Source organism: Palaemon carinicauda, chromosome 13 (genome assembly GCF_036898095.1).
Source record: "Palaemon carinicauda isolate YSFRI2023 chromosome 13, ASM3689809v2, whole genome shotgun sequence".
In the NCBI taxonomy this organism is placed as follows: Eukaryota; Metazoa; Arthropoda; class Malacostraca; order Decapoda; family Palaemonidae; genus Palaemon; species Palaemon carinicauda.
In genome coordinates, this window is record NC_090737.1 from 22,502,547 (window position 1) to 22,530,467 (window position 27,921).

General features: G+C 40.9%; 1 protein-coding gene across 1 annotated transcript; it reads right to left on the reverse strand.

Moving 5' to 3' along the window:
* Positions 1 to 386: 386 nt before the first annotated feature.
* On the reverse strand, positions 387 to 27,814 carry RPA2 (Replication protein A2). Its single transcript, XM_068385430.1, has 7 exons — positions 27,659 to 27,814; positions 24,441 to 24,508; positions 21,419 to 21,505; positions 12,051 to 12,173; positions 10,118 to 10,312; positions 9,603 to 9,853; positions 387 to 951 (listed from the first exon to the last, which is right to left on the reverse strand). Exons 1-7 carry the CDS (start codon positions 27,675 to 27,677, stop codon positions 870 to 872), a joined length of 825 nt encoding a protein of 274 aa, XP_068241531.1. The 5' UTR covers positions 27,678 to 27,814; the 3' UTR covers positions 387 to 869.
* Positions 27,815 to 27,921: the final 107 nt, after the last annotated feature.

The following is a 27,921-nucleotide window of genomic DNA, read 5'->3' on the forward strand; positions in this document are numbered from 1 at the left end:
GATCTGTCCTTTACAATCACATCAATATCAATAAGCCAATCTGCACATAAGATTTTCTATCAACCTCATAGCAAGTACATTTTTTAGCAAGAGCACGTCACTGAGTAGAGGTTTATAACACTACTAAAAATTCAGGGGTCGACTTGCTAAACATGTACTTCCAATGTGTGGATTAATAGGTAAATTTGCAATTTTGTACTAATTACATACTATACTGTACTTATTTATCCTGAAATGTGAGTGAATGATTAGGTAGTGTGGCAATTGTAATGCAATTGATAGGCTTACTCAGTAGCTTTCCCCTCTCATTTAGACTATGAATAATCATTTTCAGCATTATCAAACCATAGACACTTATTCACAGGTCAATGACTAAAATTCATATGACAACTGCAAGGTTACCAAATTTAATAAAAGACCAAAATCAAAATACAAATGTATTTTAAGAAAAAAAAAATGAAGGAAACAAATTACTAATAAACATACAGTATACAGTGTGGATGTTAAATAGGAATAGGATATCAAATGCCCTAGAGTAATTTGATAGTATAAAACTTCATAAAGTGAACAATTTTGGATATAAAGTATGAAATTGTGATAATAGGCAAACATTGAAATGACCCAGACAATTAAAAATTATGTGAAAATATTGGTTTGATTAAGTAAAGACCTCTGTATACAGTAGATACAACTTAAATGCTCATATAGTATATGTATAGCTGTAATGTTTAAGAAGAAGTATTAGCACTAGTGAAAGAGTATTTGTACAATAAAACACTTATGCATAGGAAAAGTTTTCACTGATACAATGACCTCCTAGATGCATAATATTAATGAAAAAAAAAATTATTTGTTTACCACCTTTCACATTATCCGTCTGTGGTCTTGAAATGATCTTCATCAATAGTTGTATAAATGTGACCTTCCGAACTCAGGAAATCTAACACTTGGCTGGGGGGGAGGGGAGAAACAGAATTATCATCAATAAAGATTTTCTATGTGAAGAATGTCACAAATACCCTATGAAAATTCAATTGCAATTGTGTACGGGAAAATTGTACTTCCGTAAACCTTTGCTTATAATTATTATCATTACTAGCTAAGTTACAACCCTAGCTGGAAAAGCAGGATGCTATAAGCCCAGAGGCTCCAACAGGGAATATAGCCCAGTGAGGAAAGGAAAAATGGAAAATAGAATATTTTAAGAAGAGTAACAACATTAAAATAAATATCTCCTAAATAAATTATAAAAACTTAAACTAAACAAGAGGAAGAGAAATAAGAGAGAATAGTATCCTTAAGTGTAACCTCAAGCAAGAGAACTCTAACCCATGACAGTGGAAGACCATGGCACTACCCAAGAACAATGATTTAATTTTGGAGCGTCCCCCTCCTAGAAGAGCCGCTTACCACAGCTAAAGACCCTCTTCTACCCTTACTAAGAAGTGGCCACTGAACTATTAGTGCAGTGACCCCTTGAGTGAAGAAGAAATATTTGGTAATCTGTGTTGTCAGGTGTATGAGGACAGAGGAGAACATGTAAAGAATAGGCCCGACTATTCTGTGTGGATGTGTATAGGCAAAAGGAAAGTGAACTGTAACCAGACAGAAGGATCCAAGGTAGTACCATCTGGCCAGTCAAAAGACCCCATAATACTCTAGCGGTAGTATATCAATGAGTGGCTAGTGCCCTGGCCAACCTACTACCCAGCGTCTTCCTATTCAACACATTTTTTGATCATAGGATAATTTTTGTATTAGAATAAAATAAGTGTAACTGAAATAACTAAACTGAATAAGATTTCATTATATCAAAATAGTTTAGTATACATATTGCCTATAAAAAATTTCTAAGAAAATTAATCAGGAACTTTATCCAATGTTGTTTTATTAGGAATATCATCAAAAGCAAATTTCCTTCGTCAATTTTTTTTTTTTTGAGTTAAAGTGTTATGTGGTCTCCAAAACCCTCCCTCCTCCCTAGCCTGGGACAAGAGAATGGAGAATTTTTTATACACCTTCGACCTAAATGGTGATTACAAAGGACTGTGATCAAGGAAAAAAAAAAAAAGGAACCACACCTATTAAATATCTAAAAATTAAGGCCAGAAAAATAGACTTTATCTTTGTTTTCGATGTAAAAAGTATTGAGTGAAATATTTGCGTTGTTGAATATCAGTGGCCTAGCCCCTGAATGTTAGGCTTGAATATGTTATTTTCCTTAGTAAAATAAATTTTTGAATATACTTACCCGATGATCATGTAGCTGCAACTCTGTTGCCCGACAGAAAAAACCTAAGGTCGGGATACGCCAGCGATCGCTATACAGGTGGGGGTGTACAACAACAGCGCCATCTGTCGAGTAGGTACTCAGGTACTTCTTGTCAACAAGAACCAATTTTCTCCTCGGTCCACTGGGTCTCTATGGGGAGGAAGGGAGGGTCCTTTAATTCATGATCATCGGGTAAGTATATTCAAAAATCTATTTTACTAAGGAAAATAACATTTTTCAATATTAATCTTACCCGATGATCATGTAGCTGATTCACACCCAGGGGGGTGGGTGGAGACCAGCATACATGTTAACATTAGAAGCTAAGTATCCCGTATTTCATTTTAGCAGTTATTCAAAATAACAAACATAAAATAAATAAGTACCTGGTAAGGAAGTCGACTTGAACCATTACTCTGCCTTTTTAAGTACGTCTTCCTTACTGAGCCTAGCGATCCTCTTAGGATGCTGAGCGACTCCTAGGTGCTGAAGTATGAAGGGCTGCAACCCATACTAAAGGACCTCATCACAACCTCTAATCTAGGCGCTTCTCAAGAAAGAATTTGACCACCCGCCAAATCAACCAGGATGCGAAAGGCTTCTTAGCCTTCCGTACAACCCAAAAACAACAATAAAAAGCATTTCAAGAGAAAGATTAAAAAAGGTTATGGGATTATGGGAATGTAGTGGTTGAGCCCTCACCTACTACTGCACTCGTTGCTACGAATGGTCCCAGGGTGTAGCAGTTCTCGTAAAGAGACTGGACATCTTTAAGGTAAAATGATGCGAACACTGACTTGCTTCTCCAATAGGTTGCATCCATTACACTCTGCAGAGAACGGTTCTGTTTGAAGGCCACTGAAGTAGCGACAGCTCTAACTTCATGTGTCCTCACCTTCAGCAAAGCATGGTCTTCCTCATTCAGATGAGAATGGGCTTCTCTAATCAAAAGCCTGATGTAATAAGAAACTGCGTTCTTAGACATCGGTAAAGCAGGTTTCTTAATAGAACACCATAAAGCTTCTGATTGTCCTCGTAATGGCTTTGTACGTCTTAAATAGTACTTAAGAGCTCTTACTGGGCATAGTACTCTCTCTCTTGTTCGTTTCCAACCAAATTGGACAGGCTTGGGATCTCGAACGATTTGGGCCAAGGACGAGAAGGAAGCTCGTTTTTAGCTAAAAAAAACCAAAACCAAGCTGTAAGGAACATGTAGCCGTTTCAGATGTAAAACCTATGTTCCTGCTGAAGGCGTGAATCTCACTGACTCTTTTAGCTGTTGCTAAGCAAACGAGGAAAAGAGTCTTCAAAGTGAGATCTTTAAAAGAGGCTGATTGAAGCGGTTCGAACCTTGCTGACATCAGGAACCTTAAAACCACGTCTAAGTTCCAACCTGGTGTGGCTAACCGACGCTCCTTTGAGGTCTCAAAAGACTTAAGGAGGTCCTGTAGATCTTTGTTGGTGGAAAGATCTAAGCCTCTGTGGCGGAAGACTGCTGCCAACATGCTTCTGTAACCTTTGATCGTAGGAGCTGATAGGGATCTTACATTCCTTAGATGTAAAAGGAAGTCAGCTATCTGCGTTACAGAGGTACTGGTTGAGGAAACTGAATTCGCCTTGCACCAGCTTCGGAAGACTTGCCATTTTGACTGGTAGACCTTGAGAGTGGATGTCCTCCTTGCTCTGGCAATCGCTCTGGCTGCCTCCTTCGAAAAGCCTCTAGCTCTTGAGAGTCTTTCGATAGTCTGAAGGCAGTCAGACGAAGAGCGTGGAGGCTTGGGTGTACCTTCTTTACGTGCGGCTTACGCAGAAGGTCCACTCTTAGAGGAAGAGTCCTGGGAACGTCTACTAGCCATTGCAGTACCTCGGTGAACCATTCTCTCGCGGGCCAGAGGGGAGCAACCAACGTCAACCGTGTCCCTTCGTGAGATGCGAACTTCTGCAGTACCTTGTTGACAATCTTGAACGGGGGGAACGCATACAGGTCTAGATGGGACCAATCCAGAAGAAAGGCATCTACGTGAACTGCTGCTGGGTCCGGAATCGGTGAGCAATAATTTGGGAGCCTCTTGGTCATCGAGGTAGCGAACAGATCTATGGTGGGCTGACCCCACAGGGACCATAGTCTGCTGCAAACATTCTTGTGAAGGGTCCACTCTGTAGGGATGACCTGACCCTTCCGGCTGAGGCGGTCTGCCATGACATTCATGTCGCCTTGAATGAACCTCGTTACAAGCGATATCTTTCGATCTCTTGACCAGGTGAGGAGGTCCCTTGCGATCTCGAACAACTTCCTCGAATGAGTCCCTCCTTGCTTGGAGATGTACGCCAAGGCTGTAGTGTTGTCGGAGTTCACCTCCACCACCTTGCCTAGAAGGAGGGACTTGAAGCTTCTCAAGGCCAGATGAACTGCCAATAGCTCCTTGCAGTTGATGTGAAGTGCTCTTTGATCCAGATTCCACGTGCCCGAGCATTCCCGTCCGTCCAGTGTCGCACCCCAGCCCGTGTCCGATGCGTCCGAGAAGAGAAGGTGGTCGGGGGTCTGAACAGCCAATGGTAGACCTTCTTTGAGAAGAATGCTGTTCTTCCACCAAGTCAGCGCAGACTTCATCTCTTCGGATATAGGAACTGAGACCGCTTCTAGCGTCATGTCCCTTCTCCAGTGAGCAGCTAGATGATACTGAAGGGGTCGGAGGTGGAGTCTCCCTAACGCGATGAACTGGGCCAGCGATGACAGCGTCCCTGTTAGACTCATCCACTGTCTGACTGAACATCAGTACCTTCTCAGCATGCTCTGGATGCATTCTTGGGCTTGACTGATTCTGGGGGCCGACGGAAAAGCCCGAAAAGCTCGACTCTGAATCTCCATACCTAGATAGACTATAGTTTGGGATGGGACGAGTTGGGACTTTTCTATATTGACCAGGAGACCCAATTCCTTGGTCAGATCCATAGTCCATTTGAGATTCTCCAGACAGCGACGACTTGACGCAGCTCTTAAAAGCCAGTCGTCCAAATAGAGGGAGGCTCTGATGTCTGCCAAATGCAGGAATTTGGCAATATTCCTCATCAGTTTGGTAAACACTAGAGGTGCCGTGCTTAGGCCAAAGCACAGGGCTTGGAACTGGTAAACGACCTTTCCAAAGACGAACCTTAGGAAAGGTTGGGAGTCTGGATGGACGGGGACGTGAAAGTACGCGTCTTTGAGGTCCAACGAGACCATCCAGTCTTCCTTCCTGACCGATGCTAGCACCGACTTCGTCGTCTCCATGGTGAACGTCTGCTTGGTGACAAAAGCATTGAGAGCACTGACGTCCAGCACCGGTCTCCACCCTCCTGTCCTCTTCGCTACTAAGAAGAGACGGTTGTAGAAGCCCGGGGATTGATGGTCCCGGACTATGACTACCGCTCCCTTTTGTAGCAAGAGAGACACCTCTTGCTGTAAAGCTAGCCTCTTGTCCTCCTCTTTGTACCTGCGAGAGAGGTTGATGGGAGTAGTTGCTAGAGGGGGCTTGCGCAAGAACGGAATCCTGTACCCCTCTCTTAGCAACTTCACAGACTGTGCGTCTGCACCCGTTCTCCCAAGCCTGCCAGTAGTTCTTGAGCCTGGCTCCCACTGCTGTCTGGAGAGGTAGGCAGTCAGACTCTGCCTTTTGAGGACTTGGAACCCTTCTTCTTTTTGCCACGTTGACTGTCGGCACGGGTACCTCCTCTGCTGGAGGTTCTGCCACGAAAGGGCGGAATGAACCTAGACGCTGGTGTGTCCATCCTAGGTCTAGGCACGGAAGGTAAAGCTGTGACTTTACGTGCGGATGACGCCACCAGGTCACGGGTATCCTTCTGGATCAACGAGGCAGCAATCCCCTTGATCAGCTCTTCCGGAAAGAGACACTTGGAAAGCGGAGCAAACATCAACTCCGACTTCTGACATGGTGTGATCCCCGCAGACAAGAAGGAGCAAAGGTGATCTCGCTTCCTAAGAACTCCAGACACGTACGAAGCCGCAAGCTCGCCAGATCCATCCCGAATGGCTTTATCCATGCATGACATGATGAGCATGGCAGAGTCCTTATCCGAAGGGGAGGTCTTTCTGCTCAACGCTCCCAAACACCAGTCCAGGAAGTTGAAGATCTCAAAAGCACGAAAAACTCCCTTCAACAGATGGTCCATGTCCGAGAAGGTCCAGCAAATCTTGGAGCGTCTCATAGCCAGCCTGCGGGGAGAGTCAACCAGACTTGAGAAGTCGCCCTGGGCAGAGGCAGGAACTCCCAAGCCGGGATCTTCTCCCGTGGCATACCAGACGCTAGATTTGGAAGCAAGCTTGGTCGGTGGAAAGATGAAGGCTGTCTTACCAAGTTGCTTCTTGGACTGCAACCACTCTCCCAGTACCCTTAAAGCTCTCTTGGATGAGCGCGCGAGTACGAGTTTCGTAAAGGCAGGAGCTGCTGACTGCATGCCTAAAGCGAACTCAGAGGGAGGTGAGCGCGGGGTTGCAGACACAAACTGGTCCGGATACAACTCCTTAAACAGGGCAAGGACTTTCCTAAAGTCTAAGGAGGGAGGCGTAGTCTTGGGTTCTTCTATGTCGGAGTGCGGATCGTCCAAATGCGCAGCTTCGTCGTCATCAGAGACTCCTTCATCCGAATGCTGAGGAGGAAGCGGCAAAGGAGGTGAAGAAAGCTGAACGGCTGAATCCGGCAGCACGGGTGCATGCGTAGCTGCACTGGATCCAACATCATGCCGCTGCTGGTCAGTCTGAGAGCTGGCAACAACAAAAGCGGAGTGATGGTGCGTGGTGGGGACTGCCGTGGGTTGCGGAGACTGCCGCATTGCGTCAAAACACGGCAGCTTGACATCACCTTCCCACTGCTGATGCGGTAGCTCACGCATGTCAACGGAGGGTGCCGCATGTCGGCTAACGTCAACATGCGTCTGGCAGGGTCGACTGCGCATCGGTGGTGGAGCTCTCACAGGAGGAGTGTGGGAGCAGGCAGCCGCAGTATCTGCTGAGCGCACAACCGTGGCAGGTTGTAGGTTAACAGGTGCAGTGTCAACCTTCTCAGCACGATACTCCTGCATGAAGGAAGCAAGCTGAGACTGCATAGACTGCAGCATAGACCACTTAGGGTCTACCGTGGTTGGTGCGGCAACAGACGGAGTGAATGCCTGCTGCGGAACCACCCTACCTCTCTTGGGAGGTGTGCAGTCTTCGGAAGACTGCGGCGAGTCCGAACTGACCCAGTGGCTACACCTGGGCCGTTGGACTCGCTCGGAAGGGACCTTGCGCTTGAGAGGTCGTGAGACCTTGGTCCAACGTTTCTTCCTAGAAACTTCTTCCACAGACGAGGAATGAATGGGCTCACTCGTCTGTTTGTGGATGGGACGATCTCTGCAAGATACGTCCGCAACCACTGAGGGTACATCCGCACGCTGATCAAGGCCTGTCGAACCCTTTGGTCCTTCGACATTGCTTCTCCCCTGGGCTTGGGAGCTTGCAAGAGGTCCCGGACTGGGAGGACGACTGGCACGAACAGATGCACCCTCATGCGTAACACTGACACTTTTCACCGCACTTGCACTCACTACACTTCCCACTGCACTTTTCTCTTTCAACTCTTTGACATCGGCCAAGAGTTGATTGCGGTCATTAGCTAATGACTCCACTCTGTCACCAAGAGCCTGAATGGCACGCATCATGTCCGCCATCGAGGGTTGAGCACTAGTAGCAGGGTCGGGAGTCACCACTACAGGGGAAGGAATAGGTTGAGGGGCATGGGGAGAGGAAAAATCAAAAGAGCGAGACGAACTCCTCCTGATCCTATCCTTCTCTAGCCTATGTGCATTCTTAAGGAATTCATTAAAATCGAATTCCGAAAGCCCAGCGCATTCCTCACATCGATCTTCCAATTGACAGGATTTACCCCTACAATTGGAACAAACGGTGTGAGGATCTATAGAGGCCTTCGGAAGACGCCTAGAACAGTCCCTAGCGCTACACTGCCTGTACTTAGGGACTTGAGAATGGTCAGACATCTTGAATTAGCCAAGGGGGGAATCCAAAATCTATCAAAGTCGTCAACAATTAATCCAAAACTAATCAAAAAGCTTGATAAGGTAATGATAATAACTCCTGTACAGCGATAGCTAATATCTAGAGAGAATACATCACCAAAAAGCGTGAAATCAACTCCAGAAACAACAGCGTATCAAGTAGATCTTGCCGGTGGCACGACAGAGGAAAAATTGGTTCTTGTTGACAAGAAGTACCTGAGTACCTACTCGACAGATGGCGCTGTTGTTGTACACCCCCACCTGTATAGCGATCGCTGGCGTATCCCGACCTTAGGTTTTTTCTGTCGGGCAACAGAGTTGCAGCTACATGATCATCGGGTAAGATTAATATTGAAAAATTTAATGTTAGTAAATTGTTGTACACACAACCCAACCACTGAGGGGGGGCAAACCAGCCTCAACTTGCTGCCGACCCCAAGCCTGGGTAAATAGGGAGGGTTGACGACAGGAAAAGCATCCGGCCATTAAAAATTAGCCAGAACAACTATGGTCAGTGAGTATAAGAAAGAAGAAGAATTTGTTCTGCATACCAATTGAAGAAGCATTCCTGTACACATTATGAGTTGATAAATAATAACTTCCCAGGGCTATGATTCATTATGCTTAGCATACTTAGCCAAACACATATACCGGGTATATTGCACATGAATTTTTGGTAATCTGCATACACTTTGAAAAGTGTAGATTTACCTTCTACAGGGTATGTATTAATTACAAAAATTAATCTCTAATACCCTGGCACACATAAAAGTATGGATTTATATAATAATAATAAAAAAAAAACCACACAAACACATGCCTAGCCTCCGTAAAGTGACCCTAAATTTAGCCAGGCTTCCTCCCAACAGTGCAAGATAAGCAACCATTTACAGTACAGAGTAATACATTTCCCTCCTACAACACACACTAATAACTTTACTAGTTTTAAATACACTGTTTATAACTGGAATCCATACTAAAGTGATTCATAAATATGGGAATTGGTACTTCTTAAAATATAAAAAGAACAGGTTGCAAAAATTAGCCAGATTACAAATAATGGTATAAGTGGGTCGAGTAAGGGGCCAAAGAGGAAAGCTAAACTGTTTCATCTTAATACTCTTCATATAACCCTTTGAATTTTCACTCTCAAATTTTCAAACTTCTAATGCTATACTTTTTACCACAAAATTATAGGGATAGCCTTAGGGGTACACATGATGCTAGTTCAACTAAAATATAATAATTAGCATTAAAAAAAAAACTTCATGTAACCTACCTGATCTGAGCCCTGTTAAGTTTTCCGGCAAGTTGCTGGACAATAACGTCTCTCTCTACTCCAGATTCATCTGTACACTGTCGCAGGACTTGGAACACCATATTCTGTGAAGCATTCAAGCCATGCATGCCACTGAAACCACCACTGCCCATTCCCGTATTCGAGCCTCCATCAAAACCAGTGGTGCCGATTAGGGAGTTGTCCATCCCTCCAGTATTACCTGTTGTGTTACCTGCCATTCCACCTGCTGGCTGTAAAAGAATAACAGCTATTAACTTCTTTATTTTATTAGCATACATATTAACTTAAACACCAAGTTCTTTTTGTCAATTAACTTGATATTTGTTGGACATCATCCCTCTAAAATACACGATCGTTTGTCGTAATTTTTCTCTAATTAATTAAGTAAACGTTAAAAATTATTTTGAACTCTTCCCAAGTTTCATGATTCTTTTTCATCATTTTAACAGAATCGACTGCACAAATAATGACAAACAATAAAATTAATGACTCACCATAGTTTCGATCTGCTGAAGTTTTAAAAATGAATGAATGACTTCCAACATATGTGTGGTTATGACATTGGGGTCTTCTACAGGCATGATACGAAAGATCATGATGTATTTTTTTCCCGCCTGTGTGCGCACTGACCCAAAGATCTGGCAGTAGGTCATTTCCATTAAAGGCTTTGAGAATGTGTCTTTGGTGTCCTGGAAAAAAAGATATAAATATATTACAGGTATGCTAAAAGGTTTCCCCAAAATGTGAAAAAATCTAGAAAAATCTAACATCAATTACTGTCATGTTTATTCTTCAATTCAACTGTTGAAACAATAATGAAAACATTTTGCAAATACTGTATCTATCCTGACAAAATTACCATGTACATAAACACTCCAGCTAACCGGTTATCAAATAACTCTACTACTGCTGTCTAGCAACCTCTTTCCAAGTTTCTAATAAGGCTTGGAAACTATAGAATTTTCACAACCCTGGTACCTTCACTAAACCCACAGCAAAACAACTACCCGTTTCCTTCACCTACAATAATGTCTTTTTCCCAGTTTTTATGCTTCCATATTTCCACTCTCCTTACTCAGCATATATGAAAAATTTCATTTCATTGGCTTTCTGATTTCCATCAATTTGCAACATACCCATGGCTCAATTCCTAACCAAACAAACCTTAAAAACTTCCTGCTACCTTTCTCATTTTACTTATTCTATTGGATTAGTATAATTTCTTCTTCTGGCAACATCTACTACTTTTACTAACAACTACATAAAGGAATCTAGGATTCTGTCCCTATACCTTCAATATTCCTTAAATCAACTACTTTTACTTACAACTATCTAAAAAAAAAAATTAGGGTTCTGTCACTATCCACAGTAATATTCTGTGGTCCACAAATTTTGCTTCAAAACTTTATTCAGGGTATTAAACATCTTGAACTTCTCTCAGAAGAGAGGGGGAACCACCTCTCTTGAGAGAACTTAATCACTTAGGACTACACAGGGAAATTGTCTTAAAAAGAGGTCACATATGTATAGCTAAAGGAAATGGTTATCTAAAATTCATCATTTGTTCCAATGCAAATACAAACCTTCACCCTTTAATGTAAGAAATTTATTCATTAATGGGTAGAAGACCATCTGTACCAACTGGCTAAGCTGATTGTGTAGTTGATTCTAACAGTGTTGCCTTCTTCATCATAAGGCTTAATACTAAACAGTATGGTAAAAGTTTTATTCCAGCTGTGACCAGTTGGATCAGTGGAACTTCAGAAGTTAAAAATTTGCAGCAAATGTTTCAGGCTGAACAGGCTGACATAACTCTCTTCAAAGTTAAAATGAATGAATCATTTTTACATGGATAATGATCCTAAGATATTTTATAATTATTACTCTATTACCTCTCATACAGTTTATTTCCTTTCCTCACAGGAGTATGTTTCCCTGTTGGAGCCCTTGGCCTTATCGCAACCTGCTTTTCCATCAATGGTTGTAGCTTAACAAGTAATAATAATAACAGTTTTCAACACAAGAATGGAAAAAACTCATGAGCAATACCTAGGATAAAAGGCTCCAACATTTGAAAACAATATGCAATACCTCATTTTGATTATAATTTAATTTTTTTTCTATCATCTTTGCACTACACTAACTATTTTAATACAAAGAAAAACAGTACAAGTATAAAAGCGTGACAACCTCAAATTTATATACAATAATCATAATCCTTGATGTATGGCTACTCAGAATGATCTACCAATTATTCATGGACACTAGTAAAAATAATTTCTAGTACTGTAATTGTATACATTAACATATCTTCAAGTAATTCAGTTTTCTGTTTGGACTGTCAGTTTCAAGTGCGTCAGTTTCATATCAAAAATTAAGAAAAACAAATTTCTAAATATTCTAAAACTGTCAATGAAATATACTTACTTGGTCATTTTCAACCCACTGCACAGCATCCATCAAAGCAGTTGTATCGTCTACAGTGTACGTAATTTTTGTGCTCGTAACATCAACTGCCTTAATCAAGCCAACAACACTAAGCATGTGAACCTAGAACATGAAAAAATACACATGACATTTGCATGATAAATCATTTATTACCAACAATGTAAATGCAAATGGTAAGAGGGAAGACAAGAAAATATATAAGCTTCACATGAGGGGAAGGCAAAAAATTACTTTACATTCTCTAGCTTAACAAAAATATTAATATTGGTATACAATTTATGAGCAAAAAAATAAATTGAATGTACTTGCTATGAATGCATGCACACTATATTTAGGACCAGGTACTAGACTATAAACCTTTCTTACTCTCTACTGTTCAGTCAAAACTACTTTGAAAACTTTCAACAAAAAGACTAATTAGGCTAAAATAATCCATGACCTAGCCAAGGGACTCCACCACCAAAACCTAGAAGCACAACCTTTATGCCCTATGGGGTGAATGAACGCTGGCCCAAACTGAACCTATTTTAAGCGGAGTTTACACCGTCGAATGGTTCGTCGAACCTGCTTTCCAAACAGTTCGAAGAGGTGGAGTCAGTTACAAATGCATAAGGTTTGTGGTCAAACGAAGCCCCGCCCACAAAAGTCAGGCGAGAACAAACTTTCTTCTAACCGTTCGACAACCAAATACCCCGTTCATACGTTTGAACGTCACGTCTAACAGTGAATCGTTCGACTGTGTAAAGTCGGTTTTAAGGTTCCACACAGACAAGCTGTTCAGAAACAAGAACCTGCCCAATCTGTTCCTCCCTTCCAACTCAAGGAAATATGAGGGCAATTATATATAACCAAATGTGATGAATGAAGAAAGGTAAGGTTGAAGCTATTAGTGAAAATTATCACATTATGAATGGTTTGGCTTACATAAAGGCAAGAATAAGGAAATGAGGATTAATGGCAACTCAATGTAACCATGACTCCACAACTATTATCAAAATAAACCAGGCCAGTTCAAAAACCTCAAAAAAGTACATAAAATAAAACATGAAATTGAATTTTACACATAAGTACTCAAAGGTAAAAAATCCTAAAAGGCCCAAAATAACAAGGAAATGTGGTATTTCCCTGTTATTTTGGGCATTTATTATTATCATCATTATTATTACTAACTAAGCTACCACCCTAGTTGGAGAAACAAGATGCTAAACACAGGATAAAAGTAAATCTTATTTCATCATAAAGTAAATCTAAAACTTGAAAAAGCCAGTGTTCATAAGCACAAGGGCTCCCACAGGGAAAAATAGCCCATAGAGAATAGGAAACAAGGAAATAAATAAACTACAAGAGAAATAATGAACAATTTAAATAAAATATTTCAAGAACAGTAATAACAAAATACATCTTTCATATACCGTACGTACTATAAAAATTTAAAAAACCAAGAAAAATAAGAGTGTGCCCAAGTATACCCTCAAGCAAGCGAACTCTACCCCAAGACAGTTGAAGACCATGGTACAGAGACTATGGCACTACACAAGATTAGAGAAAAATAGTTTGATTTTGGTGTGTCCTCCTAGAAGAGCTTCTTACCACAGCTTAAGTCTCTCTTCTACCCATACCAAGAGGAAAGTAGCCACAGATCAATTACAAATCAGTAGTTAACCCCTCGAGTGAAGAAGAATTGTTTGGTAATCTGTACTGTCAGGTGTATATGGACAGAGGAAAATGTGGAAAGAATAGGTCAAACTATTTGAAAAATAAGCCATAACAAACGAGAGGGATCCAACGAAGAACTGTCTGGCCAGTCAAAGGGACCCAACAACACTAGCGGTAGTATCTCAACGGGTGGTTGATACCTTAACAGTACTTGTTACATGTAAAAAACACCATAAGACTGGCATATAGAATGTAAAAGTCATTCAAAAACACTTTAAATATATCAAAAGATTTCTATTGGGGTGAGAAAACATTTAGCTACACCTTGGAGATAAATGATGTTTTGTATTTGTAGCTAAATCCACAAAAACTTGGAAATGGAAATTATTCCTATAATAATACCCTTCTTTATGATTTAATAGTAATCGTTCCATAAAACCCTCATTTATAGTTTAATAGTACAGTAATGCTAAGCCCAAAAATTATTCCGTTATCTTCATCCTCCTAGAGCATAACAATTGGCCATAACCTTTGCCATACTTCTCATTACATTATTCCAGGTCAGAGCAGCATGTAAATGACATTATACCACATCTTGCTAAGGTCAAATTTTGTAATTCTTGCAAAAAGAAAATAAGACCCAAGTCAATGAGCTGAACAAGTATATCAGCTCAATAGGCTACCCCATTCTTAAACTATTGTATACTCAACTTTAAAACTGTTTTCCCTTGATACGAATTGATAAGACAAGTTTTCATTTATGCCAAATAAGACTATTAATATGAAAGCTCAGGACATACTGACTAATAGGCTGATTTTACAGAATTATCAAACAATGAAAAATGTTATTTTGATAATAAAATAAATTTTTTAATATACTTACCTGGTGATTATATAGCTGCAACTCTGTTGCCCGACCGACAACTCTACGGTAAAAACTCACCAGCGATCGCTACACAGGTTGCGGGTGTGCCCAACAGCGCCATCTGTCGTCCAGATACCCAGTACTCAATGTAAACAAAGACTCAATTTTCTCCTCGTCCCACTGCGTCTCTATTGGGGAGGAAGGGAGGGTCCTTTAATTTATAATCACCGGGTAAGTATATTCAAAAATTTATTTTATTATCAAAATAACATTTTTCAATATTTAACTTAGCCGGTGATTATATAGCTGATTCACACCCAGGGGGGTGGGTAGAGACCAGCAATATATGTTTACACTTTTATGAGCTAAGAGTTTTTATTTCATTTCAGAAGTTATCAAAATAACAAAAACAAAATAAATAGGTACCTGGTAAGGAAGTCGCCTTGAACAATTTCTCTGCCTTTTAAGTACGTCTTCCTTACGGAGCCTCGCGATCCTCTTAGGATGCTGATCGACCCCTAGGATCTGAAGTATCAAGGGTTGCAACCCATACAACAAGACCTCATCAAAACCCCTAATCTAGGCGCTCTCAAGAAATGACTGTGACCACCCGCCAAATCAACCAGGATGCGAAAGGCTTCTTAGCCTTCCGGACAACCCAAAAAAACAACAATAAAAACATTTCAAGAGAAAGATTAAAAGGGTATGGAATTAGGGAATTGTAGTGGTTGAGCCCTCACCCACTACTGCACTCGCTGCTACGAATGGTCCCAGTGTGTAGCAGTTCTTGTAAAGAGACTGGACATCTTTCAAGTAAAATGACGCGAACACTGACTTGCTTCTCCAATAGGTTGCGTCCATTATACTTTGCAGAGATATATTTTGCTTAAAGGCCACGGAAGTTGTTACAGCTCTAACTTCGTGCGTCTTCACCTTAAGCAAAGTTCGGTCTTCCTCACTCAGATGTGAATGAGCTTCTCGTATTAACAATCTGATAAAGTCTGACCAAGCATTCTTTGACAAAGGCAAGGATGGTTTCTTAACTGAACACCATAAAGCTTCAGATTGTCCTTGTAAAGGTTTAGTATGCTTTAAATAGAACTTAAGAGCTCTAACAGGGCATAAGACTCTTTCTAGTTCATTGCCTACGATCTCCGATAAGCTGGGGATATCGAAAGATTTAGGCCAAGGCCGAGAAGGCAGCTCATTTTTGGCTAGAAAACCAAGTTGTAGCGAACAAGTGGCTTTTTCTGACGAAAATCCTATGTTCTTGCTGAAGGCATGAATCTCACTGACTCTTTTAGCCGAGGCTAAGCATACCAGGAAAAGAGTCTTAAGAGTGAGATCTTTCAGGGAGGCTGATTGTAACGGCTCCAACCTGTCTGATATGAAGAATCTTAGTACCACGTCTAAATTCCATCCAGGGGTAGCCAAACGACGCTCCTTGGTGGTCTCAAAAGACTTAAGGAGGTCTTGCAGATCTTTATGTTTGGAAAGATCTAAGCCTCTATGCCGGAAGACCGATGCCAACATGCTTCTGTAGCCCTTGATAGTGGGAGCTGAAAGGGATCGTCCTTTTCTCAGGTATAAGAGAAAAACAGCTATTTGAGCTACAGAGGTACTGGTCGAGGATACAGAAACTGACTTGCACCAGTCTCGGAAGACTTCCCACTTCGATTGGTAGACTCTAATGGAAGAAGCTCTCCTTGTTGTAGCAATCGCACTGGCTGCTTCCTTCGAAAAGCCTCTAGCTCTCGAGAGTCTTTCGATAGACTGAAGGCAGTCAGACGAAGAGCGTGGAGGCTTTGGAGTACCTTCTTTACGTGTGGCTGACGTAGAAGGTCTACCCTTAGAGGAAGACTACTGGGAACGTCTACTAACCATCGAAGTATCTCGGTGAACCATTCTCTCGCGGGCCAGAGGGAAGCAACTAACGTCAACCTTGTCCCTTCGTGAGAGGTGAACTTCTGCAGTACCTTGTTGACAATCTTGAACGGTGGGAATGCGTAGAGATCCAGATGTGACCAATCTAGGAGGAAAGCATCTATATGTATTGCTGCTGGGTCCGGGACTGGAGAGCAATAGATTGGAAGCCTCTTGGTCAGCGAGGTTGCAAAGAGATCTATGGATGGTTTTACCCCAAGTGGCCCAAAGTCTCTTGCACACATCCTTGTGGAGGGTCCATTCGGTTGGAATTACTTGCCCTTTCCGACTGAGACAATCTGCTATGACGTTCAAGTCGCCTTGGATGAACCTCGTTACTAGGGAGATGTCTTGACCTTTTGACCAGATGAGCAGGTCCCTTGTGATCTCGTACAACGTCAGTGAGTGGGTACCTCCTTGTTTGGAGATGTACGCCAAGGCCGTGGTGATGTCCGAGTTAACTTCCACCACTTTGCCTCGAAGGAGAGACTTGAAGCTTTTCAAGGCCAGATGTACTGCCAACAGCTCCTTGCAGTTGATATGCATGCTCCTCTGACTCGAGTTCCACAGTCCTGAGCATTCCCGACCGTCTAGTGTCGCGCCCCAGCCCACGTCCGATGCGTCTGAGAAGAGAACGTGGTTGGGAGTCTGAACAGCCAGGGGAAGACCCTCTCTTAGGTTGATATTGTCCTTCCACCAAGTCAGACAAGACTTTATCTTTTCGGAAACCGGGATCGAGACCGCTTCTAGCGTCTTGTCCTTTTTCCAGTGAAAAGCTAGATGGTATTGAAGAGGACGGAGGTGTAGTCTTCCTAGTGACACAAATTGTTCCACGGATGACAGCGTCCCTACCAGACTCATCCACAGCCTGACTGAGCAGCGTTCCTTCTTCAGCATCTTCTGGATGGATAGCAGGGCTTGATCTATTCTGGGGGCTGATCGTCTTGTTGTTCAGCAACGTCCTCATCAGAGGGTTCCTCATCCGAAAACTGATGAGGAAACGGCAACGGAGTGGGCAACGTCTGGCTCGCTGAGTCCGGTCGCACTGGTGGATGCGTGACGGAGCCGGACGCAATATCATGGAACTGCTGCACAGTCTGTGAACTGTCAACAACCATGGGTGCGCGAGGAAGCACAGCGTCAACCCGAGACTGTCTAGACCGTCTGGGTTGTGCAGTCAACACCCTACCGGGTTGCTGAGGTTGACGCACTGCGTCAAAACAAGTCACCTCTGCTGGTTGTTGAACGTCCTGAACGTCAACAACCACCTCCGAGCGTCGCTTAACGTCAACGTGCGGCTGGCAACCCACACTGGGTCGCATCGGTGGAGGAACCACCTCAACTGGCAGACGCGAGTAGGTTACCTCAGCGTCAATAGGGCGCACAACCGACCGGTTGGAAGGTTGTTGGCCAGAAAGTTCGGTAGCAACCTTCTCCGCATTAAAGTCCTCTATCAAGGGCGCAAGCTTGGACTGCATGTCTTGCAGCAAAGCCCATTTAGGGTCTACGGGAGCAGGTGTGGCAACAGACGGGGTTAGCGACTGAGGCGGTACCGTTTACCATCCCTGAAAGCCTTGTTATGCGTGACATAATTGTACAGCAAAACTTCAAAGGCTCGAAAACAGCTGTGAAGTTGACCTGTAAACAACTTGGAGCGTCTCCTGGCCAGGCGCCAGGGAGAGTCTACGAGAATTGAGAAGTCTATCTGGGCAGAGGCATGAACTCCCAAGCCGAGAACTTCTCTCGTGTCATATCAGACTCTCGCTCTATAAACCAGTTTAAAAGAAGGGAAAGCAAAGGCTGTATCCCCCAAACTCCTCCTGGTGAAAAACCAGTCGCCTAGCCAACGTAAAGCTCTCTAGGAGAGCGAGAGAGCACTAGCTTAAAAACAACGGCTTCGAAGTAGCTAGGCCTAGTGTAAGCTCTGACGTTTAGGCGAACGAGGAGCAGCAGTTACAAAAAGATCCGGACAAAGATCCTTAAAAAAATCATCATGATTTAATTAAAGTCCATAGGAGGCTAAGCAGCTTTAGGCTCCTCTCCATCTGACAGAGTCCTCAAGGGAATATCAGTAGGAGGGGGAATAGCAACTTCCTCATCTACAGGAACCTTATCCGATAAAAGCTGAGTCTCAAGCAAGGGAGAGACCTACCGTGGTGGCAATGCTTTACAAGCAGAATCCACACTCACTGGTGCAATAGTAGCGGACCAGAACGCAACGTCATGTAACTGCTTGACAGTCTGTGAACTGTCAACAACTGAACTGTCAACCACAACAGGTGCGTGAGGACGCACAGCGTCCACTCGAGACTGCTTTGACTGCCTAGACTGAGCAGTCAAAACAACTCTAGAATGCGGAGGTTGACGCACAGCGTCAAAACAAGTCAACTCCGATTGTTAGTGAACGTCTTGAACGTCAACAGGAGCATCAGCAAGTGGCTTAACGTCCAAATGCGGCTGAAAAACCACACGAGACCGCATCGAGTGTGGTTCAAAACAACCTGACTGACGTGACTAAGCTACGCCAATGTCAACAGTAAGCACAAAGGAACGTTAGGTTGGCTGAAAGCCAGGATATCGATGAGATAAACGGCTAGACTCAACGGACTAATCGGTAGAATAGTCTTCCATAAGGGAGGCAAGCATATACTGCATGTCTTGCCATACAACCCATTAAGGATCAACGGAAATGGTTGTGGTAAGAGACGAGGGTAACGTCTGTGACCGCAACACTTTGCCTACAAAAAAAAAACTCTCTCGGAGTCTGTGTTACGCTTTTGTTAGGCGGCGAGCAGTTATCCGATGACTGCATAGGGTCAGAGCTGTCCTAATGGTTGTAACCAGGACGCTGGACCTGTCCTGAAAGGACTGACTTTCGCTTAAGGGCTTCGAAACCTTGTGACAGGTTTCTTATGCGAAAAGCCTTCGGATGACGAGGAGAAACAACGTCTCTCTCGTCTTATGGTAGGGGAGATCTTGGTAAGATACACCCAATACCATAGAGGGAAAACGTCTGTTCGTTGGTCAAGGCCTCTCGAACCCATAAGTCGTTTGACATTACTTCTCCCCTGGGCTTGGGAGCATGTAAGAGGTCCCGGACTAGGTGAACGACAGGCACGAACAGACGAACCCTCGGACGCAACACTAACACTTTGCGCATATCACTTTATCACTTCGATTTTCTGTTTTGCACTTATTTCACTGAAATCGAAACTTTTACTGATTTCTACCTGAAACACGCAATTCTACCCTTCATTAAAAGGTAGTAATTGCGAAATCAGTCGTATAATGCAAGCTCATTAATACCAGCAAAAAACAGAAAACATATTTTAAGATAAAAAAATCAGTGGCTGGGAAAGAGAATAAACACTAGTTCATATAACTACGTTTTCAATCTCTCACCGCACATAGCCTGGGGACGAGAATAAAAAACTAAAACGTTTTATCCTTCCTCCCCGTACAGCGACTAGGGACGAGAGTAACTCGAGAACAACGTTACCCGCTTGAACGGAACGTTTTCTCTCCTCTCTCTCCCTCCGTCTCTATCTCTCTCTCTCTTTCTCTCTTGATTTCGCACCTGAGAGAAGAGCCCAATTATATTTCGTCAAAAAAAAAAAAATTTAATTTGACTAAAGGAAAAAACTGAAAGGTTTTTCAAATAAAAAGTTCCTTTAAAATAGAATTTAAAACATTTAAGCTAAGAAAGAATGAACAAAACGTCAGAATCGATTTACTCTTACTGCAAAGTGGAACCGTGATACACTCACTCTCTATCGTAACGATAGAGCGCATGTTGAACGTCCTGAACGTCAACAACTGCGTAGCATAAATAAACTAAACGTTAGTTCATCTTTGAAAACAGTACGAAGACTATCAAAGAAATTCTTTCATAAAATATTACATTTAAAAAGTTTTAAATCCTTAGCTCTTTAAAAGCTAATTACGATATAAAGGGCTCAACGTTGATTAACTTCGGTTTCCAAGTTAGGACTGCCTACTCTCAGGAAAGGTCTATATAAACAAAACATTAAAATTATTTTTATATGTTTATAATAAATGGAAAGTTAATCGAAGAGGCCTAATAAAGGCGGAGAGATATAAAATAGAGGAAAATCTATAACGTGATATAATTACTAAAAGCCTAAACACACTTCCGACTAAGGGAAGGGTCGGCCATTTAAAAGTGAAAGAAAGTCCATACTCTCTTTGTCACCATAATTAAATCTATCCAAAACGAGTTCAAGATTTAAGATGAAGATAAAACACCTGCATAGCGAAAGCTCAAAACTAGAATAAAGTACTTCACCAATTAGTTGTGAAAAAACTCTAGTTTAGCAACAGCGAGTAAGTACGTCTTGTCGATAGCTCGACAGAGAGAAAATTGAGTCTTTGTTTACATTGAGTACTGGGTATCTGGACGACAGATGGCGCTGTTGGGCACACCCGCAACCTGTGTAGCGATCGCTGGCGAGTTTTTACCGTAGAGTTGTCTGTCGGGCAACAGAGTTGCAGCTATATAATCACCGGCTAAGTTAAATATTGAAAATGTCTGATTTCCAGATATTCTATTCAAGTGCTTAGAATTAAGGGAATCTGCAATATAAAAGATACATGAATGTAAGAATACCATAAATACTATTCCGAACATCATGTCATTTCTGCTATATATTACAACTACTTGAAAATTATCTAAAGACTTTCAGGTTTACTTTTGCCCCATATATATACACCTGGCACCTTTCTGAGACATCAAATAAAAGTAGAAATTCCACAAGTCTTGCTAACATAAGAAGTATTGAAGGTATGCATAAACATACCCAGCTGATCTAGAAATATAACTTCAATCCCTTAAATATTTATTTCACATAATAGCACTGTTCAACAGCACATACTCATAACTCACCTCAGTGTTGCTAACTTTTAAAGTCTCCTCTGTAGAATCCAAAACTGATTTCAATGTAACAGGAATCAAATTTTGGGATCTCCTTGCCTAAAACGTAAACAAATATAGATAATTAGTTCTGGGTTAAATGTTGTTTTATTCATCATGAAGTAAATCTAAATCTAAAAAAAGTATAATCAGTGGTAATAATTCTGGATTAGGAAGCAACACAAATCAGTATATTCCTATCATTACTTACCTGTTTAACCAGGCCAAGAGCTGAAGTAAATTTTCATAACAAAATCTATTATTTCAATACTTATCCAATATTCACTGCTAAATGCTTTCAAGCACAGCCTTGAAAAATACCAGATATCCAGACATTTACTTCCACATTTTATTGGACTAAAGGATAGTAATAACCTTGGAGGGGCAATAAAATTCATCATAATAAACAGAATATGAACATTAATTAATGAAAAATTCTTTGAATGCTTTGCAATTCAATTCTAACATGTTACCTTTAATTTGTTACATCATAGTGGCAGGTATGTTCATGATCATAGTAAGTGCAAAGTTAATATTAATGGTGTCTTATCAAATGAATTTCCAGTGAACAGCGGAGTACCCTAAGGGAGTGTGTTGTCACCTATATTGCTTATCCTCCTTATGGAATTTATAATGCATAGAACAGTCAGAGATGGTGGAGAAGGATTGGACTGGATTGGTGATAGGAATTTAACAGACCTAGAGTATGCTGATGATGCTGTTCTTGTTAGCAGAACACCGCAGGATTTGCAATGCTTGCTTACCAGAAAGCATGAAATATCACATGAGGTTGAGCTGAAGATAAATACAAGAAAGACAGTGATGATGAGAATGAAGTATGCAATGGAAGATGAAATATCATTGGAAGGAGAATGGATTAATGAGGTAAAATCATTTCTCCAATACAGGATCTTTAGAATTTGAGTTTAGTGAAAGATTGAAAAAAGCAAATCAGACGATGGCTGGGTTAAGTAAAATTTGGAAATCAAATCACCTGAAATTACATATAAAAATCAGACTATATATCAGTTTAGTAAGATCGGTGTTACTCTATGCACACGAATCATGGGATGACAATGAAACAATCTCCAATAGATTTAGTAGATTTGAGAACAAAGTTCTCAGGCTATTGGGAGTAAATGGCAGGACAGGATTAGAAGTGAAGTTATAGGAGAGAGTGGTTGAGTGCCATATGTGGATGAGATCATGATAAGGGGTAGATGGAGATGGTTTGGGAATGCTCTTCGCACTCCATAAGAGATTAATTAACCAAACATTCAGCTGGGTTCCACAAGGCACTAAGACCAGGCCTACATGGCTGAGGACTAAGAAGTGTAAAGTGGAAGATAATGAATGGAGAAGTTTTGACTAAAAGCTCAAGATAGAGACAAGTGGCGAAATCTAACCGAGGCCCTTTGCCTCAATAGGTGGAGGAGATAATATGATAGAGGCTGGTAAGTCTCTTCTAGTTTTTATTGAAAATGGCATGTGATGCACAGTAAGTGAGATTTACTGCATAAAAGTAAAACTACAGTGGCTGTTCCTGTACGTGGGAATTTGCCGTACAATGAAAAACGGGCTGACAAAGTTCGTACATATATAGTAGTGTAATTGAATATCTAAGAGTAGATTTACACTAAATAAATGTGTACATCATCTTTCCCCACAAAACACCTAATACTGGGAAAATAAAGGTAGGATAAGGGTAGGCAAGATTTTCATTAGGTTCAAGCTAAGAAGTTCCATGCAGTGACTATGAAACTTAATGAACATGTAAAAAATTTGTTCTTCAAATACAAGAATACAAATATGGAACTGGATCTCCATCAGGCTGCACTTACAACCCCATCGCTGGAGATGCTCTAGAGAAAATTGAGACATGAGGCCATTACTCTGATATCATTGGCTCTTACCTTGAACTAAAGTACAACAAACTTGTCTAGATTACTCTCTTGGCAGTGGCAAGAGCTTTGAGAAGAAGGATCTTCAATGATAATTCCTTGGGCTTGATAGTTAATTAGTAATTATACTTACTATTTAATCAGTACTTTTGAGTAATTCTATAGCAAATTCAAGATCAAGGAAACAAGCCTTGGGGTAGGAGCTTCAATAACAAAGGATCTGATGGAGTTCGTTAAGTGTGAGCTGATAGATAGGTCAAGTCCAATGTGTGTCCATGAAATCCAGCATATACATGTACAGTATTCGTTGATAGCCAATACCATGGTATTTTTAGCATACAACACCCAAAAGCAGAACAAATCAAACTGTATCATAAACTAGACAAGTTTTGCTTGCTTAGATCTTTCCTAATTTCTTCAATAGGGACATATACAGGAACTCCAATTCGCACGATAAAAAAATTCTTGGCAAGGGGTTACTGTAGCCTATTGGAAACGTCTCAGCCTGGTAATCTTCTGGACTGGGATTCAAAGACCCACTCAAGCTCAATAGTTTCTTGTAGTGTCTGCAACTTCAACACCATTGTGAAATGAGAATGGGAGGTTGTGGAGCCTAAAGGTTTACTTGCTGAGTCATCAGCCATAATTGTGCTAATCATATGTAAATATACTCAAGTCTATAGGACATTACCACTGTCCCTTGCCTCTGCCATTCATGAGTGCCCTTAAAACCATTAAAGGCCTAACCTAATCTTCAGCTGTGGCCACAAGGACCTACACAGGTCACAAACATCAGATCATGATAAAACTTAAACTTGAATAGTAATTGCATCAAGTTGAATAAGGCAAGACACAGGAGTGCAATGCAAAAAATCAATTCATCTTACAATTTATAAATAGAGATATCACTATAAGTCTTTAATGAACAAGAACAACAGAACCGTGGTATACTGTATTGTACATATATAAAGGTTGTGACTTCAAATCATCCTGTTTGCAAGATAAAAAAAAGAAAGGTAACAGACCATACAAAGCATAAAATGAAAACTTAAGATGGCAATATCTACAATCACAATACTGTACTCTAATCTCACCTTCTTCTCTGACTGTCCAGCAGGGGAAGCAAAATCTGACTGGGTGCTCATAAACCCTCCATCAAAACCTGCAAAAGATAAAAAGTGTTAGATATAATCAAAAGGGAAATCAAAGCAGGTTATCTCTCTAAACTATTAAAACAAATTTTGCATGTGTACTTGATTAAACCTCTTATAATATATGAATAATCCCTTTCTATAAAAGGGATTTTGACGAAGGAAAAATCTATTTCTGGGGAGAGACCTGTGGCGGCCGGTGAAAAGAGTCCTTCTTATATACCTTTTCTGATAAAACCTTCCAATTATACCAGAGAAAGATAAAAGCATGGAATGCCGAGGTTACAACCCTCGCGCGAGCACCTTTTGGGTGTCGTATATAAAGCAAAGGCGCGTGAAATCCACTATTCACAGGTTGTCTTCCATTTAGTTAATTCCTTCGTCAAAGGGATGGGCCGATACAAAGGCCCTAGCCAACCACCAGCGCCACGACGCGAGCGCCATCTGAACAACATCCTTCTTTTTGGACTTTGTTAGTGTGAAATTTTTTTGTGGTGCTCTCGACTTTTTTTTAACATTCGTGGATTTATTTCGTCATGTCCTAAGCTCCATCTTCACACATTCCAATGTCCCTTTCTATAAAACATGATATACACAATTGCATCTTAACCTATAGTGAATGGTTAACTATCTGACATAATACCCAGTTTTCACACTAGTTTTCTTAACTAGTGTACCAGTATTTTCAACTTTCCTTTTCATTATGATGGACTAAGATTCTGCATGTAGTTCACTGGTGAGATTTCATTTATTCACTCGTTCATTTTTCTGTGTGATGTTTATTACATACTACTGTATACTGTACTTGGATTATTCAACTTTCATGACACTAACAGATCTTTAAAAGCTTCACAGAATAATTATACAACTAAGAACCAAAATTGACATTAAGGGTTAGTGTTCTATCTAGTTGTTTTTTATTCTCAGATATCTAGTAATTGCTTTCTTTTGCTCTGATATACCAATAGTAGAAATGCATTTTTACCATTTAATAGCCAACAATATGCAATCAAAATAATTGTAACATCAATTTGCCTCATGAGATTATAACTACTCATAACCTCAGGTTATGCCATCATGGTAGTACAATCTCAGTTACCAGTGTCAGTGATCGTGTTGAAAAATAAACGGCAGAAACTAATGCAGCTGGGGACAACATACAAAACATTCAGTGACATCCTCCACATGGAAGGAAGGAGGAATATTGGAGAGCTGAGAAAAACTATACGAGCACTTACTGTACTGCAATTACAGAAATGTCAATGATTTAAAAAAGTGAATAACATATTAAGGACAAGTACACATATACTGTATACATTATGTATATACAGTATACAGCATATTGAAAACTACAAGTGTCTTTTCTTCTCATACATTTACCACACATACTGAGTAATCGCATTAAAAGTAATTCCCTGGGCTAGTAAAACAGAAATAATTATTACAGTGCATGTACTTGTTTGATTACTCTGCCAATGGATGAATAATAAATCAGGTTTATTATCCCCAAAAGTGGGAAAATAGCCAGGCAGAATTAACACTTACAACATGATATTTCCACTAAAGCAATTTGCTTGCACAAGCAATAATGGTGAAAAACATTGTAACAGTACTGTACCGTTTAAGGTACATGTACAGTAGTTGGTTATTAACTATTATCTTACAATCATTACCCCTTCAAAGAGACATTATTTACATAATGAAATTAGCAACAATCTCAACCCATGCACCTGCATAAGTGAATGTGAAAACCTTACATTTTCTCCAGAGCTCTACTCAGCCTTACACATCTCAGGGGTCTTAGCTCCCCGACATCCACCTTTCGGCTGGCTGACCAAAGACTTATCTTACAACTCTTGTATTTGAGTAGGATTTCAGGGAGCCTAGCCTAACCTAGGATAATGACTATAAATTCTAAATGTCAAAAAACCATATCTGCTTGATATACATCTTAATGGGCTATCCTTAAATCTGCACTCTCCGGCGGGGATGTAACAATTCCTCCTCGACTTTAACCAGATAGCTCTCTTACTTTCTGCCCAAGGGAAGCGACTTGACACTTTCTCGACAAAGCAGTGAGAATGTTAAATTACGAGCAAAGCTAGCCACACGAGAGAAAAAAAGTTGAACTATGTGATTAATGTTGTACCACTTGCCAGAACATAGATGTGATATGTTTAATTGCGAGTGAACCATGCAACGGAAGAGCACAAACTAGGGGACCACGTTTATATATCCGTCGATATACAAACCCTCCATTTTGTGTGTGAATTATCCCGTAAAGATACAATTAAAGTATTAAAAATCAAGGTTAACCAAAAATTGTAGTAATACCCTTCTTACCTATCTTAACCTGAGTAAGTTTTATATCCATTCCTATAATGTGCATTCTTCTCAAAATTAAGTCTAATAGTAACAATATTGGAATAGGGTACCCTAAGAACACCAGAACCAGTTTCCACTAAACATGTGAATGTTTACCAACATGCTTTAACTTCTGACACCTGCAAAATCTAAAGGCTTCACAGGCCGGGGTGTATTTATGAAAGCGGCCGCCTGTGTGTACGATAACGGTCAAGTAGGTAAGGACAAAGCTTTTACGTTAGCTTAGTTGGGGAAGTTAGTAGTCGTTTTGCAGAAAAACCTCTTACGAACAACTAGAAAATTGAAAAACTCCCATTTTCTATGCATGTTTGAGAAACTAGCCGGTGAAATACAAAGGACCCCACAGACCTACTACACATGGTTTGTCGGAGCCTTTGTATATCAGCGGCCAGTTCCTCACACGTTGATTAAAAATAGACATCAACTAACCTAAACTTTCCCCCCTAACCTAACCTAATTACTTAATAGACGGGGAGGGGGGCTAACGACCCCCTGCGAACCCCCTTACTCTACCTTATTCTAAGTTATAAAATAATACATACAGGTGGCTCCTATCATACATCCACCCCTTATCATTAATAGTAGTAAATAGATGGAGCAGCGACTTAGGAAGCAATTATCGGTAACTGAAATTAAAAGTAGGGCATTTCATCATATTTGCAATTGCCTTATGGTATGCAATCCCAAAGCCATCAATGTTCCTTGTCAGTGATCATTTTACAGTGACAACACAAAATCATAGCAATATAGTAACAAAACTACTGAAATACACTCACCACCTCCGCTGTTCCACATCTTTGACACGTAAATATAAGAAAGATTATAAACTTCTAATGGTGACAGTGGTAATTCGAATCACAAATCACAAAACTACTTCTTGTGTTTTGGTGGGAAATTTTGGCGGTAAGCAGAGACCATGCGATGCCAGTAATGATAGCGGAAAACGTATCTAAAATAACACTAAAAATTAAACTCCCAATATGAACTAAACTTATTTTAGATTTATTCCAGTTCTTATATCCTAATATTGCGGTTTTTA

Excerpts from the sequence above, each read along its gene's own strand:
- RPA2 (XM_068385430.1), bottom strand. Across the intron at positions 21,506-24,440 it reads CTGGACAGTCAGAGAAGAAG|GCAAGGAGATCCCAAAATTT; the intron begins GTGAGATTAGAG and ends TTTACGTTTTAG. Across the intron at positions 10,313-12,050 it reads AGTGGGTTGAAAATGACCAA|GACACCAAAGACACATTCTC; the intron begins GTAAGTATATTT and ends CTTTTTTTCCAG.